General features: G+C 43.9%; 1 protein-coding gene across 3 annotated transcripts in view; it reads left to right on the plus strand.

The window, feature by feature from the left end:
- ZBTB47 (zinc finger and BTB domain containing 47) overlaps positions 1-16,652 on the plus strand; it is a 79,850-nt gene that overhangs the window by 13,778 nt on the left and 49,420 nt on the right. Inside the window, exon 2 of one of the 3 annotated variants that reach the window (XM_068235129.1) lies at positions 14,390-14,576. The exons of the other annotated variants lie outside the window; for them this stretch is intronic. Within the exon in view, the coding sequence (XP_068091230.1) occupies positions 14,502-14,576 (75 nt within the window). The 5' untranslated portion in view covers positions 14,390-14,501. The remainder of the gene's footprint in view (positions 1-14,389; positions 14,577-16,652) is intronic. 3 annotated transcript variants of the gene reach the window in all.

Below are 16,652 nucleotides of genomic sequence, written 5' to 3' on the forward strand. Positions count from 1 at the left end.
TGGAGGCTGTCATGTTTATTTCCTTTTAGACAATACCAGTTGCCTGGCAGCCCTGCTGATCCTCTGCCTCTAATACTATTAGCCATAGCCCCTGAACAAGCATGCAGCAGATCAGGTGTTTCAGTGGTTCAGACTTATAAGTCTGATTTGACAAGACTAGCTGCATGCTTGTTTCTGGTTTTAATCAGATACTACTGCAGAGAAATAGACCAGCAGGGCTGCCAGGCAACTGGTATTGATTAAAAGGAAATAAACATGACAGCCTCCATATACCTCTCTCTTCAGTTCCCCTTTAAAAGGAAATAAATATGGCAGCCTCCATATTCCTCTAGGCTCGGGTTCCCTTTAACTCTCTAAGTTAGGCTCCTTTACCACTAGGAAGGATCAATGAGATGCAAATTGTTCTAAAATTATGCTAATTTTATGCAAATGTACGCAGTTTGAAAATGGACCAATCAGTTTAAACCAGGTTTAAATAGATTGGTGCATTTTCTAGCTGCATACATTTGCATAAAATTTTGCATACATTTGCATCAACGCGGAACAATTTCCAGATATGTGATCATCCCTATTTACCACGGGCCGCTGAGGCCGCATTTACTGCTTGACAACTTGCTGACGCTCAACCTGGGAGTTGTAAGGTGCAATTCGCCCCTCCCCCACCACCACCGCCTAATGCAGAAGTTCAGCAGGCGACATTTACTGCGTAATCTCCATGCTCGCCGATGTGATGCTGAGCTCATTTTGATTCGGTTGTGTTCAGTTCCCCATTCAGATGAATGGAGCACTTGCGCCCAGTGACGGACGTTACGCTGAAACGCCTTGACGCAGCATCTGTCTGGTATGCTGATTCTGGTCACTTGTGTCTGGACGTTGATCACATGCAATCCTAGTGAGCGATTGGATGCTGATAGTCGTAGGCTCCCTCTTTGTGTAAGAAATGGGGCTGACCTGATGTGCATGTGTGATCCCTATTCCCATCACAAGCTATAGCAACCGGTCATAGTGGTGGTCTCTCCAGAGATTATAGGATGTGGAGGCTGCCATATTTATTTCCTTCAACAGCTGCTGCACCCGAATCATCATATTCCACGCTAAATTAATGTGCATAAAATTTGCATCATCTCTAAACTATTAGCATCTCATTCGGACTGCCCAGACTCCTGACCTGGTTCTTCACATTTTTTTCTCCCACCACTGTTAGATCAGATTAAGGCCCCTTTTACACTAAACCTTCTTAGCGGTATGCCCAACACTGTGTGAGGCATACCGCTCTCTGGCCCCAGGAGTCCCCCATAATGAAAGACTTTGCTCACATGGCTGTAAACCCTGTAGCTAGCACTATGCTAGCTAGTAAAGGTATTCGGCACCCCCGGATCCCCTGCGATTCCCCCCGATTATACATTACCCAGCCTGGATCCAGTGATTGCACTGCCTCCCCGGACAGCTCCAGTCTCTCTGGGGAGGATCGGGTTTGCGCATGACGTCATGTGCAATCCTCCCCGTAGTGAAGACCGGAGCTGTCCGGGGAGGCTGCGCCGATCGCTGGATCCAGGCTGGGTAATGTATAATCGGGGGGGGGGGGGGGGGGGCCCGGACACTTGTACTAGCTAGCCTAGTGCTAGCTAAGGGGTTTAGACCCCGTTCACACTGCACACGTTTCAGGAACGCGTGCGGGAGGCTGACACGCACAGCATCAGACAGTGCATAGACTGCACTATCTGATGTTCACACTGCATGCGTTCTGGACCAGTGCGTTCCGGGAACGCATGCTGCACACATTTTTTTCCAGAAACTCGCGGCTGACCCATTCACTTCAGTGAATGGGATCAGCCACGCAACGCATAGAAACGCGTGCATTCGTATGGGATGCATTCCGAACGCACGGCTGTCCGCATTTGCTAATGTGAACAGGGCCATACAGCCAGTATTTCATTATGCGGGCAAAAACGAACAAAACCTCCTGAGCGGCGTAACGATCAGGAGGTTAATCAGCTGCTCAGTTATAACTGAAAGAAAACTTTTCAAAGTAGTGCCCATGTTTCCCTATGGCACAGTTCACACTTAACGCATTGTAACTGAAATATTTTTCACAATGCACTGCTATGGAAAAAAGGCACACTAACGGCTACTAGCGCACACCAACTGATTAAGTGTAAATGGGCCCTAACGCCAGCTCTGCCGTTGGACTTGGAGCACATTTGGGCCCAGAGATGGGTGTCTGAGCTTTCAAGAACTTTTTTTTTTTTTTTTATTATTTTGAATTTTTTTCCCTGACACCTTTATTATTATTATTATTATTATTTATATTTATAGTATATAGCACCAACATCTTCCGCAGCGCTGTACAGAGTATATTGTCTTGTCACTGACTATCCCTCAGAGGAGCTCACAATCTAATCCTTACCATAGTCATATGTCTATGTATATATGGTGTAGTGTATGTATTGTAGTCTAGGGCCAATTTAGGGGGAAGCCAATTAACTTATCTGTATGTTTTTGGGATATGGGAGAAAATCAGAGTGCCCGGAGGAAACCCACACATACACAGGGAGAACATACAAACTCTGTGCAGATAGTGCCCTGGCTGAGAGTTTAACCAGGGACCCAGCGCTGCAAGGCGAGAGTGCGAACCACTACGCCACCTTTGGCATTTTAGTGAAGGATTCCCCTTACCTATTTTTTATTTTTTTTAAAGGGGCTCATTCGCCCGGCGTTTAATTTCTGGGAGCCCCGAGGGATGCTCCGGCCTCCTCCCAGAATCCTCCCAGACGGCGTTTTCACTGTACTCCATCTGCGCGGCGGCTGATCCCTCTCTGCTGCTGCTGCCGCCCCGCTTGTTTGGGAAGCGCTGCGCGCTCTTTGTCTCCCATCATTACGAGTAACCGGAGCAGCAATGCGGAATGACCCGCGCGGTCAAGGACTTCTCGTGAGGAATGTTTCTGACTGATTAAACAGCTTTGTGGAGAGGCGGCAGCACCTTTCCGAGCAGAGAGCTCTGCTCTTCTATCATCTCCCCGGATTTACAGAGCAGCTAAACCCAGAACTGAACACGGAAAATTCTAACAGCAATCGGGATAAAAATGTTACTACAAGCAGCGTTTAGAACAAACAAAATCCTGCACATAACTGTAGTGCACGTACCTCTCTTCTCTGGATTCAGCTGATGCATAGGTCAATTAAATGTGACAACCAGAGATGGAAGACCAATAAATGGATGCCAACAAGATCAAAAGATCGCACACCAACTGTCTAGACAGAATGCCCAGAAGCAGTGTGGTAATTCTCGTGTGGAAAGAACACCCGGAAGTGATGCTGTATTTCTTACATGATGAGAATACCCAGAAGTGATGTGGTATTTCTTACATGGTGAGAATACCCGGAAGTGATGTGGTATTTCTTACATGGTGAGAATACCCGGAAGTGATGTGGTATTTCTTACATGGTGAGAATACCCGGAAGTGATCTGGTATTTCTTACATGGTGAGAATACCCGGAAGTGATCTGGTATTTCTTACATGGTGAGAATACCCGGAAGTGATGTGGTATTTCTTACATGATGAGAATACCCGGAAGTGATGTGGTATTTCTTACATGGAGAGAATACCCGGAAGTGATGCGGTATTTCTCGTATGGAGAGAACACCCGGAAGTGATGCAGTATTTCTCGTATGGAGAGAACACCCGGAAGTCATGCAGTATTTCTCGTATGGAGAGAACACCCAGAAGTGATGCAGTATTTCTTGTGTGGAGAGAACACCCGGAAGTGATGCAGTATTTCTTGTGTGGAGAGAACACCCGGAAGTGATGCAGTATTTCTTGTGTGGAGAGAACACCCGGAAGTGATGCAGTATTTCTTGCATGGAGAGAATACTCGGAAGTGATGCGGTATTTCTTGCATGGAGAGAATACCCGGAAGTGATGCAGTATTTCTTGCGTGGAGAGAATACCCAGAAGCGATGCAGTATTTCTTGCATGGAGAGAATACCCGGAAGTGATGCAGTATTTCTTGTATGGAGAGAATACCCTGAAGTGATGCGGTATTTCTTGTATGGAGAGAATACCCGGAAGTGATGCGGTATTTCTTGTATGGAGAGAACACACAGAACTGATGCGGCATTTCTCTTATGGAGAGAATACTCGGAAGTGATGCGGTGTTTCTTGCTTGGAGAGAATACCCGGAAGTGATGCGGTATTTCTTGCATGAAGAGAATACCTGGAAGTGATGCAGTATTTCTTGCATGGAGAGAATACTCGGAAGTGATGCAGTATTTCTTGTATGGAGAGAATACCCAGAAGCGATACGGTATTTCTTGTATGGCGAGAATACCCGGAAGTGATGCAGTATTTCTTGTATGGAGAGAATACCCGGAAGTGATGCAGTATTTCTTGTATGGAGAGAACACACAGAACTGATGCGGCATTTCTCTTATGGAGAGAACACTCGGAAGTTATACGGTATTACTCGTATGGAGAGAATACCCGGAAGTGATGCGGTATTTTTCGTATGGAGAGAACACACGGAAGTGATGCAGTATTTCTCGTATGGAGGGAACACCCGGAAGTCATGCAGTATTTCTCATATGCAGAGAATACCCGGAAGTGATGTGGTATTTCTTTTATGGAGGGAACACGTGAAAGTGATGCAGTTTTTCTCGTATGGAGAGATCACCCAGAAGTGATGCGGTATTTCTCGTATGGATGGAACACACAAAAGTGATGCAGTATTTCTTGTATGGAGAAAACACCTAGAAGTCATGCGGTATTTCTTTTATGGAGAGAATACCCAGAAGTGATGTGGTATTTCTTACATGGTGAGAATACCCGGAAGTGATGTGGTATTTCTTACATGGTGAGAATACCCGGAAGTGATGTGGTATTTCTTACATGGTGAGAATACCCGGAAGTGATGCAGTATTTCTTGCGTGGAGAGAATACCCAGAAGCGATGCAGTATTTATTGCATGGAGAGAATACCCGGAAGTGATGCAGTATTTCTTGTATGGAGAGAATATCCTGAAGTGATGCAGTATTTCTTGTATGGAGAGAATACCCGGAAGTGATGCGGTATTTCTTGTATGGAGAGAACACACAGAACTGATGCGGCATTTCTCTTATGGAGAGAACACTCGGAAGTTATACGGTATTACTCGTATGGAGAGAACACCAGGAAGTGATGCGGTATTTTTCGTATGGAGAGAACACACGGAAGTGATGCAGTATTTCTCGTATGGAGGGAATACCCGGAAGTAATGCGGTATTTCTCATATGGAGAGAACATCCGGAAGTCATGCAGTATTTCTCATATGGAGAGAACACCCGGAAGTGATGCAGTATTTCTTGTATGGAGAGAACACCCAGAAGTGATGTGGTATTTCTTGTATGGAGAGAACACCCGGAAGTGATGCAGTATTTCTCGTATGGAGAGAACACCCGGAAGTCATGCAGTATTTCTCATATGGAGATAATACCCAGAAGTGATGTGGTATTTCTTTTATGGAGGGAACACGTGAAAGTGATGCAGTTTTTCTCGTATGGAGAGATCACCCAGAAGTGATGCGGTATTTCTCGTATGGATGGAACACAAGAAAGTGATGCAGTATTTCTTGTATGGAGAGAACACCTAGAAGTCATGCGGTATTTCTTTTATGGAGAGAACACCCAGTAGTGTTCTCCATATTTCTATTGACAGAATGCCTGAAAGGGATGCACATATTCCTTGTATGTACAGAAATGCCCGGAAGTGACGCACACATTCCTTGTATGTACAGAATGCCCGGAAGTGACGCACACATTCCTTGTATGTACAGAATTCCCGGAAGTGATACAGATATTTCTTGTATGGCTGCACAAATAATTTGTATGGACAGAATTAGGCCTGCACGATTTTAGGAAAAGATTGAATTGCACGATTTCTGTCAGAAATTGCGATTTCAATTCGATTCACGATTTTCTGCAAAATCGAACTTAAGCATGTGCCTTTTCGTCTGCGCAAAGGAGGCGGAGCAGAGCTGTGATAAATCCTAAGCCCAAACAAATAGACAGTAGGTCAAAATTTAAAAAAATTAGACCAAGTCGAGGGGGTGGGGAGTTATCATGCCACTGTCCCTTGATTCCCCATGCAGTACATATTACTATGCTGGGGGTGTGTGCTTGGGATAAAAGTCATGTCACAGAGGCGGCGGGGACGGTTAATGTCAGGTGTGGGATAGGTAGCGTAAAGGTAAGCCGTGGGGGGGGGGGGGGTTGCACTGATACACATCGATCTCGCACTCAGCACTTACACACATAATTGTAGCACCTGCTTTGAATACAATGTGTGTATGCTACCTTTAGGGGGCTCTGCACGCCTCTGTTGGTAGTCATTCAGATGCAGTCTGGTCTTAGGATACGTTGCCATTTCTACCCTGTTTACAAAATAGGTGTAAACCATTTTATGCCCAGCTGCTCCCAGGTTCCCACTATGTCTTGTAATTAGTTAAAGATTAGGGTCCCTTCCAGAAACATGACCTCATCACGGTGGAAGAGTCCAGTACGGAACACTCTGCATGAAAACTGTTTTTGGAAGCGAATATCCTCCATTAATGTTAATTTGGTGCATCTGTTTTGAATGCAAGATGTATACCCTGCCTATGATTAGGCTCTGCACACCTATGCTGGTAGTCATTCAGATGCAGCCTGTCTTGGGAAGCGCTGCCACCTCCCTCTGCTGTCTAAAAAGCTAAGGACAGAGTGGATAAGTTGGCACTTGCTGTAAACTTCCATTTATTCCAAAGGGTGGTGACACATCATATCAATAAAGTGTATCAAAGGTAGACATACCATGTACAAAGGCCGTGCGGTGGTGGTGGGTGCTGGGCCAGGGGAGCCTTACGGCCGTTTTGCGCTAGATACGCGCTTCTACGGAGGCTGTCTAAAAAGTGTAGTAGATTATTTAGGACACCCACTTTTACTTCCTCCCGATGCTGCTTAGCCTAAGCCTTTTAGCTATGCTGAATTCTACTCCCAGAGTATTCTGGGCGACCAGCTATATTTTCTACTGGCTTTGGAACCCTCAGTAAACATTCTACAGAGGTCACCTGACTATAGATGTCACCACCTGAGTATAAATCGGGGTGAGGAAAGGGTTTTTTTTGTTTTTTTACAACAAGCAATATTTAACCAAATAATTTATAAATTAATATTGTACAAAAACGAGCAATTTTATTCATTATGTCCTTTTCACTCCAGTTATTACAGTAGAATCTTGCTATAGTAAACTCTGGTATAGTAAACCTCTGGCTATAGTAAACTCTTTCCTATGTCCCAGCAAATGCACCTGTGTTCACTTATATACAACCTATAACAAATTCTGATAAATTCTGGTACAGTATAATAAACTACTTGGCCAGGTCTCTTGAAGTGGGCTATAAAGGGATTTTACTGTATTATTATTATTATTATTTAGTATTTATATAGCACTGACATCTTCTGCAGCGCTGTACAGAGTATACGGTTACTTAACTGTCCCTCAGAGAGGCTCACAATCTAATACCTACCATAGTCATAGGTCTATGTATATATTGTGTAGTGTACGTATTGTAGTCAAGGGCCAATTTTGAGATAAGCCAATTAATTTATCTGTATGTGTTTGGGGTGTGGGAGGAAACCGGAGTTCCTCTTTAATGTATTTGTGCTGATGACAGGATAGCAGTAATGCTGATTGGGTGGCTTAGCATTGCCTGTCATGTAGTACACAGCATCAGCGTTAGGTGCAGTGATATAATGCAGTGCACGTGCGAGCAGCCTGCAATCTCCTGCAGATGACCTTGCTCACACCTAGCCGTCACCTGATACACAATATTGCTTTATTTTTAGCAAACAGCACTATGGTGTCTACTGCGGGCCTTTATAGAGCCCAGAGCCAAATGCTGACTGCACAGCACTCACCTCTCATCTGTGTGTGTCTGAACTGACACATACAAGGGGATTAAAGGGAATCTGAAGTGAAAATAAACTTATAATGATTTGTATGTGTAGTACAGCTAAGAAATAAAACATTAGTAGAACAGATATAAGTCTCATATTGTTTCCAGTACAGGAAGAGTTAAGAAACTTCAATTATCTATGCAAAAGAGCTACTTTGAGCTCTGCGACAACTTTATAAAGTCATGGACAGCACTGTCTTTTGAAGCACTTATCTCAACTGTCTCGCATTGTTTCTTCTTTGTTTATGTTTTTTTCTGCAGAGAAAAGTTCAAAGGGTCTTTAGCCTTCTCTGTGAAATCATTTAGAATGCTGAGTGTATTGTGGAAACTGCAATTATTAGAGAATGATGCAATTTTATAAAAATAAGCTATAGGCCTGAAATTAAAATTATGACACTATTTTCTTTGCTACTAATGTTCTAGTTATTATCCGTATTACATAACCAATTCATTATATCATGAGGTTTTTTTTTTCCCTTCAGTGTCACTTTAAATAAAATTTCACATTAAAGGACAACTGTAATGAAAGGTATATGGGGGCTGCCATATTTATTTCGTGTTAAAGTGAACCTAAAGTCACCCCAAAAAAATGAGATGAACTCACCTGGGGCTTCCCTCAGCCCCCTGCAGACGATCGGTGCCCTTGCAGCTCCGCTCCGATGTCCCAGGACCCGCCGGCGAGCACTTCCGGTTTGGCCGTCACCGGCCGACAGGCATGGGAACGCGAGTGATTGTTCGCGTTCCCAGCCTGTATATCGCCCCCTATGCTGCTATTGCTCGCCGGCGGGTAGTGGGACATCGGAGCGGAGCGGCGAGGGCACCGATCGTCTGCAGGGGGCTGAGGGAAGCCCCAGGTGAGTTCATCTCATTATTTTGGGGTGACTTTAGGTTCACTTTAAGCAATACCAGTTGCCTGGCTGTCCTGCTGACTCTCTGCCTCTAATACTTTTAGCCATAGCCCCTGAACAAGCATGCAGCAGATCGGGTGTTTCTGACATTATTGTCAGATCTGACGAGATTAAATCTGCCACGCTTTTCTCCGTCTTTGTTTACAAACACCTAGAAACACATGTAAATATTTGGTTCTGTTTTCTATTTTAGAAATACGTATAGCATCATCTTGTGGCCAACAAGTAAAACTACTTCCAAATACACCATTATTCACTTACCATAGAAAAATTTAATTTAATTTTTCATTATTTTTGAAACTCCTTTACCCCTAACCCAAAATAAAATATTCTCGCCATACATTGTACTAGGGACACAATTTAAACATTGTAATAACCGGGACAATTGGGCAAATAAAATGTCTGTTTTATCTACAATAGCACATTTTATTTTTAAACTACAATGGCTGAAAGCTGAGAAATTGTGATTTTTTTTTTCTTCTTCTTCCCTGTCAAATGCATATAAAATAATATAATTCTTAGCATAAAGGACTGCCCAAAGAAAGTCTAGTTTTTCCCGCAAAAAAATAATGTATAGATCATTTCAGTGTGATAATTAGTGATAAAGTTATTACCGGATGAATGGGAACAGCTTTTGAAGGGGGGAAAAAACCTGTGGTAGAGAAGTGGTTAAAGAAACCGTTTCCCATTGGGAATCATGTTCATATACATATCCGGAACCCTTCAAAGGATAACGCCACTCATAAAGTAAAACCTTTTTTACAAATGTGTCTTTTTTTTTTAGCTCCGTAGACCTCCAGTGCTTCTGTGCACTGTTTATATTAGCTTATTATCCTGATTGCTGTTAGAATTTGCCTTGCCCTGTTCTGAGTCTAGTTTTGATTTAACCCTTTTAGTGCTTTCTGCAAAAGTGAAACCAAGAAAAAAAAACTTTTCTTTTTTAGGATTTCCTAATTGTAATGAAGATTTTTCCCCTCATGTCCAGGCTAATCAATTAGAGCAGAGAGGATGTTCTGAGTTTCGTTCCCCTTTAAGCCCTCACTTCTGTTCAGTTAGCTGCAGATTACAAGCCCACATGTGAACGTTTCTGTGTGGAGAAGCGGATGTGGATTCCCAGCAGGCTTTGCTGGGGTCTGGTTCATCCTCTGGTGAAAGGCGTGATTAATAGTCTCCTCTTGTATTCCTGACCTGATGACCGGGAACCTGGGAGAGGAGCTCATTAGACCGGCCTGAGGGCTCCTTACTGTAGGGGGGAGGGGCTCTGCACCGCTGGAGGGATAGCAGACCGCCGGTTGTACTGCAGTGTACTCTAAATCACATTTTCAAGTGTAAGGACCAGTTCACAATGCTCAGTTGCATTGCAGAATAATTCTGCCTACCAACTCAACAATAACAACAAATAACATTTGTAAAGCGCTTTTCTCCCGTGGGACTCAAAGCGCATAAGCATGGCTCAGACCATCGTGGTACAGAGGAAGAATTTTATAAGTCCGGAAATGCCGGGCTAAACTGGTGGCTTTTCAGTCTGTATTTGAATAGCTCCAGGGATGGTGGTGTCTTTACTGGGTGTGGTAGGGAGTTCCAAATAGTAGGGGCAGCATGACAGAAGGCTCTGTCTCCAAATTTTCTGAGGTGCACTGTGGGAGTGACCAAGTTTATAGAACTTGCTGATCTGAGGTTGTGAGAGGTGTGGTGCAGCTTCAGCAAGTCCTTCATGTATCCAGGGCCCACATTGTGCAGGGATTTTAATGTCAGCAGTCGCTGCCCATACAAGTCTATTGGCCTGTTCACAGTACATGTGTTGTAACTGATCTCATTATTCTAACTCGCTGCATGCAGGCTTTGTATTAAGGGCTCGTTTCCATATAGCGCGCTTTTATGCACGCGTATGAAAACGCGATCGCAAGGACAGCAGGGCATAGACTGCACTGTGTGCCGTTTCCAGTCATGCACGGCGATTCACAGCTGAATCGCTGCGCATGGTTTTCTGCATTTCGGGGTGCTTCAGCCCGCAATCCCACTCAGTATAATGAATGGGATAGCAAGCCCCGCCCCCCACTTGGTGTAACGCTCAGCACAGCCACGGGGCTCTACTCTGCATGGAAACGAGCCCTAAGGTCCCTTTCCAGTCTCCATTGCAGTTCACTGTCATTAAAACGCATGCATTATGCTGACCACTGTGAATCCAGCCTTAAAGGGAATGTCCAAGCAAAATAAAAAAATGAGTTTCACTTACCTGGGGCCTCCACCGGCCCCATGCAGCCATCCTGTGCCCTCGTAGTCACTCACTGCTGCTCCAGTCCCCCGCTGGCAGCTTGCCGACCTCGGAGGTCGGCGGGACACATTGCGTACATTTTTACGCATTCCCGCTAGTGCAGGAACAGTAACACATAAATTTTTACGCGTTTAGTGGTGCCATGCGTAAATTTGTACGCATTAAACCACTAACGCGTAAAATGCATGTGTTAATGTGCCGGGCACATACAGCATTACCAATAACTGGCTAGCGATGGAATGACAACGGCAGTAGGTGGAGCTGTATGCTCTGTACAGCTCCGCCTACCACTGCCGTCATTCCATCGCTAGCCAGTGATTGGTAATGCTGCTGTATGTGCCCGGCCGCTTGCTCGAGTGGATCCGCCCCCCGCTCATTAACACTCTGTGCGCGATTGGCCAGAAGCAGTGAATATGTATGAGTGTTAATGAGCGGGGGGCGGATCCACTCGAGCGAGCGGCCGGGCACATACAGCATTACCAATCACTGGCTAGCGATGGAATGACGGCAGTGGTAGGTGGAGCTGTACAGAGCATACAGCGCCAGAAGCAATGTATTACAGACAGCGGACCGAAAAACCGAAGGTACTGACGATCAGCAGATCGTCTTGCCACGAACCGCGGTTTCGGTTTTAAACCGAAAAACCGTGCAGCCCTATTCCCGGCAGCCATTTTTCTGTCTTTGTCGCCCTGTAGAGGTCCAGACTTCAGTGTCATGTGACCGCAGTGATGCCTGGACCTCAAGGACCTATAGTGGTGAGTACAGAGCAGCACGGGAGACGGGAAGATGGCTGCCTGGAACGATAGATACAATACAAGAGGAGGGGGACACCAAGAGCCCACTATAGTGTAGTAAGTACTGGAATCGAGATGGGTTGTGTAAGGTAACTAAATTATACTCACAAACCAGGGTTACCAAAAGGCAACCACTGTAGATGCAGGCGGGGAGATTAGATCTGCCCCCACTCAAGATTAAGAAGTCGCTCTCCGTAGATCAGAAGAAAAATGGGTAACGCCCCTCCACCAAGGGTGGACTCTAGTATAGCAGGAAGTAAACAGAGGCGCCAAAAGAGTAAAAAGTAGCTGAAATAAGCTAAAAATTTTGTTTAAAAAAAAGGCAGTGGTGGTCTTACCTTCTTTAAAGTGAACCAGAGACGAAGCACCCTCATGTATTTTACCATATAGATCAGTGGGGACATTAGAGAACACACCTACCCTGCTCTCTGTTTCATTCTGCACTGCTCAGCCTGCTTGTTATCAGCCCTGCTAAAATCCCCGACTGAACACTCAGTCTGGCTTTGCTCAGGAATCATTATAGCTGAGTCATTATAGCAGAGCCAGAAGGGGGCAGGCTTGGGCTTGAAAAGACATCAGAGAAGACAGACTCGGCTATAATGATTCCTAAACAAAGCCAGACTGAATGCTCAGTCGGGGATTTTATCAGGGCTGATAAGAAGCAAGCTGAGCAGTGAAGGATGAAACAGAGAGCAGGATAGGTGTTTTATCTAATGTTCCCACTGATATATATGGTAAAATACTTGAGGGTGCTTCGTCTATGGTTCACAAAAAGTGCAATTCAACATCACAGAAATGTATTGATATACTCCAAAGAAAGTGCAACGCATTTCACAGGTATGACCCTGCTTCATCAGGCAGTAATATACGGAGTAAATAACAGCAATATGTCTCGATATCACCAGGCGCCTCTGTGAAGCCTGGCGTTATCTAGACATATTGCTGTTGTTTACTCTGTATATTACTGCCTGATGAAGCAGGGTCAGACCTGTGAAACGCGTTGCACTTTTTTTTGGAGTAAATACATTTCTGTGATTTTTTTTGTCTTGTTAAAGAGACTCTGAAGTCTCCTAAAATCCCACTTTTTATTCAACATTTAACCTCAGCACTATAAGCCAAGCTAAAACACCGCATCCCGGCGGCAGAAAGCCGTTTAGAAACCCCCCAAATCCCCTGGACTAAATGCGGGGATCGCTTCCTAGTAGAAGCAGAGTTTTGTGCAGTAGCTCTGCCTCTACTCGCATCAATCCCGGCTGATCGCCGCCTCTCCCCGCCCCTCTCAGTCTGCCTTCACTGAGAGGGACGGGGAGAGGCGGAGATTGATGCTAATGGAGACAGTTACAATGCTAAGCTCTGCCTCCCCCGGGCAGCAAAATCCATGACCAAGAAAGTTGTGGATTTTTCCTCCGGTATTTAGGGGGTTTCTAAACCGCTTTCTGCCGCGGGATGCAGCGTTTTAGCTTGGCTTATAGTGCTGAAGTTTAAATGTTGAATAAAAAGTGGGATTTTAAGAGGCTTTAGTGTTTCTTTAAAGGTCAATAAACTAATGAAATAAACAATTGTATCTATCTTCCTTCTCCTAAAAATGAATTTTTAAGATTCCACGGTTTTATTTTTTTAGGTCTACTTTTTAAGTTTTAACTGTTTTTATTGTTTTTGCTCAATGACACATTCATTGAAGTATGCCAGAGCTAAAATCTATGAGCTATTGACCCTTTTAACTCTTTCCTGCTCTGAGAAGCCATTTTCTGCTAGGAAAGTGTTTTATAGTTGGAATTTCTTATCAGTGAGGGTCACACTGTAGTCACTTCCTGGACTGAGTCAGCCACTCACATACCTGATTTAACTCTTTCAGGCAGAGAAAGAAAAAAAGGAAGACAGCCTAGTTATTTGTGTGCTAGGCACTGTACATACACATGTCTATCTCATCATGTCACATGTCACCTCGGGTATCCTTTAAAGAAGGGAAGTCCACCTCTGCCGTCTCAGCAATTTTTAAACATTTTAGCTACTCTTTACTTTTTTGGCGCCTGTTTTCTTCGTGCAGCTATAGATACAAGCATGCTTCCGATGTGTAACACTGTATATGGTGTCCCGACCATCTGACTCGAATATAAGCCAACCCTACCCACTTTGGTGCCTGTTTTCTTCGTGAACCTATAGATACAAGCATGCTTCCGATGTGTAACATTGTATATAGTGTCCCGACCATCTGACTCAAATATAAGCCTACCTACCCACTTTGGTGCCTATTTTTTTGTTTGTTTTTTTGTATATCAAATGTGAAATTTTTTACTCTGTAGGAACCTTTTACCGTATGTAGGTATTTGCAAATGTACTTTAGTTTTTAAACATGTGAACAAGTATAAAGTGAAATTCCAGTCTTGCTTAACCATTTTAATGTAATTTAATGTGACTAAAAATTACTTTTCCATTTTAATTCGCAGCTAATTGCCAAAACCACCTGTAAACCCAACCTGCGCTTAATTATCCGCACAAAGCAGGAGGCCTTGTATAGACGTTCGCTACAACCGCGCTGACGGGGGAATTAGCAGCCGCATGGACGTTCGCCGCCTGACAGACTGTGTTAGCATCATGGCAGAGGGGCTGGGGGATGGTGTGCCCAGAATCAAGGTGCGCAGTTTGACATAATGTTTGGCATGAATTCTAGCATTGTACGGAGGTGACCCAAAGGGACTGTTCATTCATCAACCAAGGTTGAGATTCACTTTAAAGAGGAACTCCAGTGAAAATAATGTAATATAAAAGTGCTTCATTTTTTACAATAATTATGTATAAATGATTTAAGACAGAGCCTTTTGTCATGCTGCCCCTACACTTTGGAACTCCCTGCCACACCCAATCAGGACAGCTCCATCCCTGGAAGCATTTAAGTCTAAACTGAAAACCTACCTCTTCAGTCTGGCATTCATGAACATCTGACTATCTCCTCTGTAACACAACCCAGCCTGCAACCCTGTATTAATCTGAGACACAGCTATGCGCTTTGAGTCCTATGGGAGAAAAGCGCTTTACAAATGTTATTGTATTGTATTGTTATTGGATTTAGTCAGTGTTTTCCCATTGTAAAATCTTTCCTCTCCCTGATTTACATTCTGACATTTATCACATGGTGACAAATTTTTACTGCTGGCAGGTGATGTCACTGGAAGGAGATGCTGCTTGCTTTTTTGGCAGTTGGAAACAGCTGTTATTTCCCACAATGCAACAAGGCTCCCAGTGTGATGTCAGCACCATGGTCCTGACATCACACTGTGGGTGGGGTTTCACCACAATATCAGCCATACAGCGCCCCCTGATGGTCTGTTTGTGAAAAGGAAAATATTTCTCATGGGAAAGGGGGTATCCGCTACTGATTGGGATGAAGTTCAATTCGTTTTCAACAGCATTTCCTGAACAATAATATTACTGAGATAATAGTGTGTAATGCTGGGTACACACGATGAGATTTCCTGTTCGATTTGCGGATCGATTCGATTATTTCAAACATGTTCGATTGGATTTCGATCGTTTTTTTCATGATAGGTATGCAAAATCGACGGAAAAAACGATCGAAATCCAATCGAACATGTTTAAAATAATCGAATCGATCCGCAAATCGAACGGGAAATCTCATCGTGTGTACCCAGCATTAGTGATTAGGGAGGCCGGCTGGTATCTTGCTATTTTGGCAGTTAAACTGCTGTTCAGGAAATGCTGTTGAAAACAAAGAAAGCCCCGAGAATCCCCCTTAAAAAGATGGACTGGCCCAAAACCTGTCATCTGTCACATTTTTAACTGCCTACTTTTTTCGCGAAAGAACCTCTTTAATAATGGGGGGCGGCTTATCTGCAAGACAGGTCCTCTTTAACTTTTCTAAGTAATTCTTCTGGTTTCAACATCAGAAACACTTCCTTTTATCTAAATATTGCTTTAAATTGGTACGTTGCTCCGCCCTTTCAGTGGGTGTTTCACGTCCTACGCCATAGAGCCACATTAATCCATGCCCTGCACTGATGAGGATCAAGCAATCCAAAACAGTCTGTATGCATGTTGGATTATTGTGGCTCTGTACAAGTAACAAGCTGACACATCATTGCATTCCAGCGGTTCTGGAGGCGTAGCTAGCTTACAGGGACAACAAAGGATGATTCGCATATTCAGCAGTGATGCATTGTGGCAGACATCATGTGCTCACTCCAACCTGAATTATAGCAAATACCTTCTGTTTTAGGAAGGCAGACTTCTGTTTTGAATAGCATTTTAGTAAGAGGGCTTTTTGGTCCTTTTTAGCCCCTTACACACTCCTAGTAGTTCTGGTTCACCATGAGCTCGCTGGGTAGTCTGTAACTCTTATTATTATTTAGGTTCTCACTAAAAGATTTTCCTGGCTGCTGCGCTGAATTTTGTATTGTGATGTACAAACAAGTGTTAAAGGGAATCTGAAGTAAAAATAAACTTATGCTATAATGATTTGTATGTGTAGTACAGCTAAGAAGTAGAACATTATTAGCACAGATATGAGTCTCATATTGTTTCCAGTACAGGAGGAGTTAAGAAACGTCAGTTCTTATCTATGCAAAAGAGCTTCTCTGAGCTCTGTGACTTTGTAAAGTCGTGGACAGCACTTTACAAAGAGACAGCACTTCTCTCAACTATCTCTCATTGTTTCTTCTTTGTTTTATAGTTTTTCTGCAGAGAAAAATTCAA

Source organism: Hyperolius riggenbachi, chromosome 5 (assembly GCF_040937935.1).
Source record: "Hyperolius riggenbachi isolate aHypRig1 chromosome 5, aHypRig1.pri, whole genome shotgun sequence".
NCBI classification, from domain to species: Eukaryota; Metazoa; Chordata; class Amphibia; order Anura; family Hyperoliidae; genus Hyperolius; species Hyperolius riggenbachi.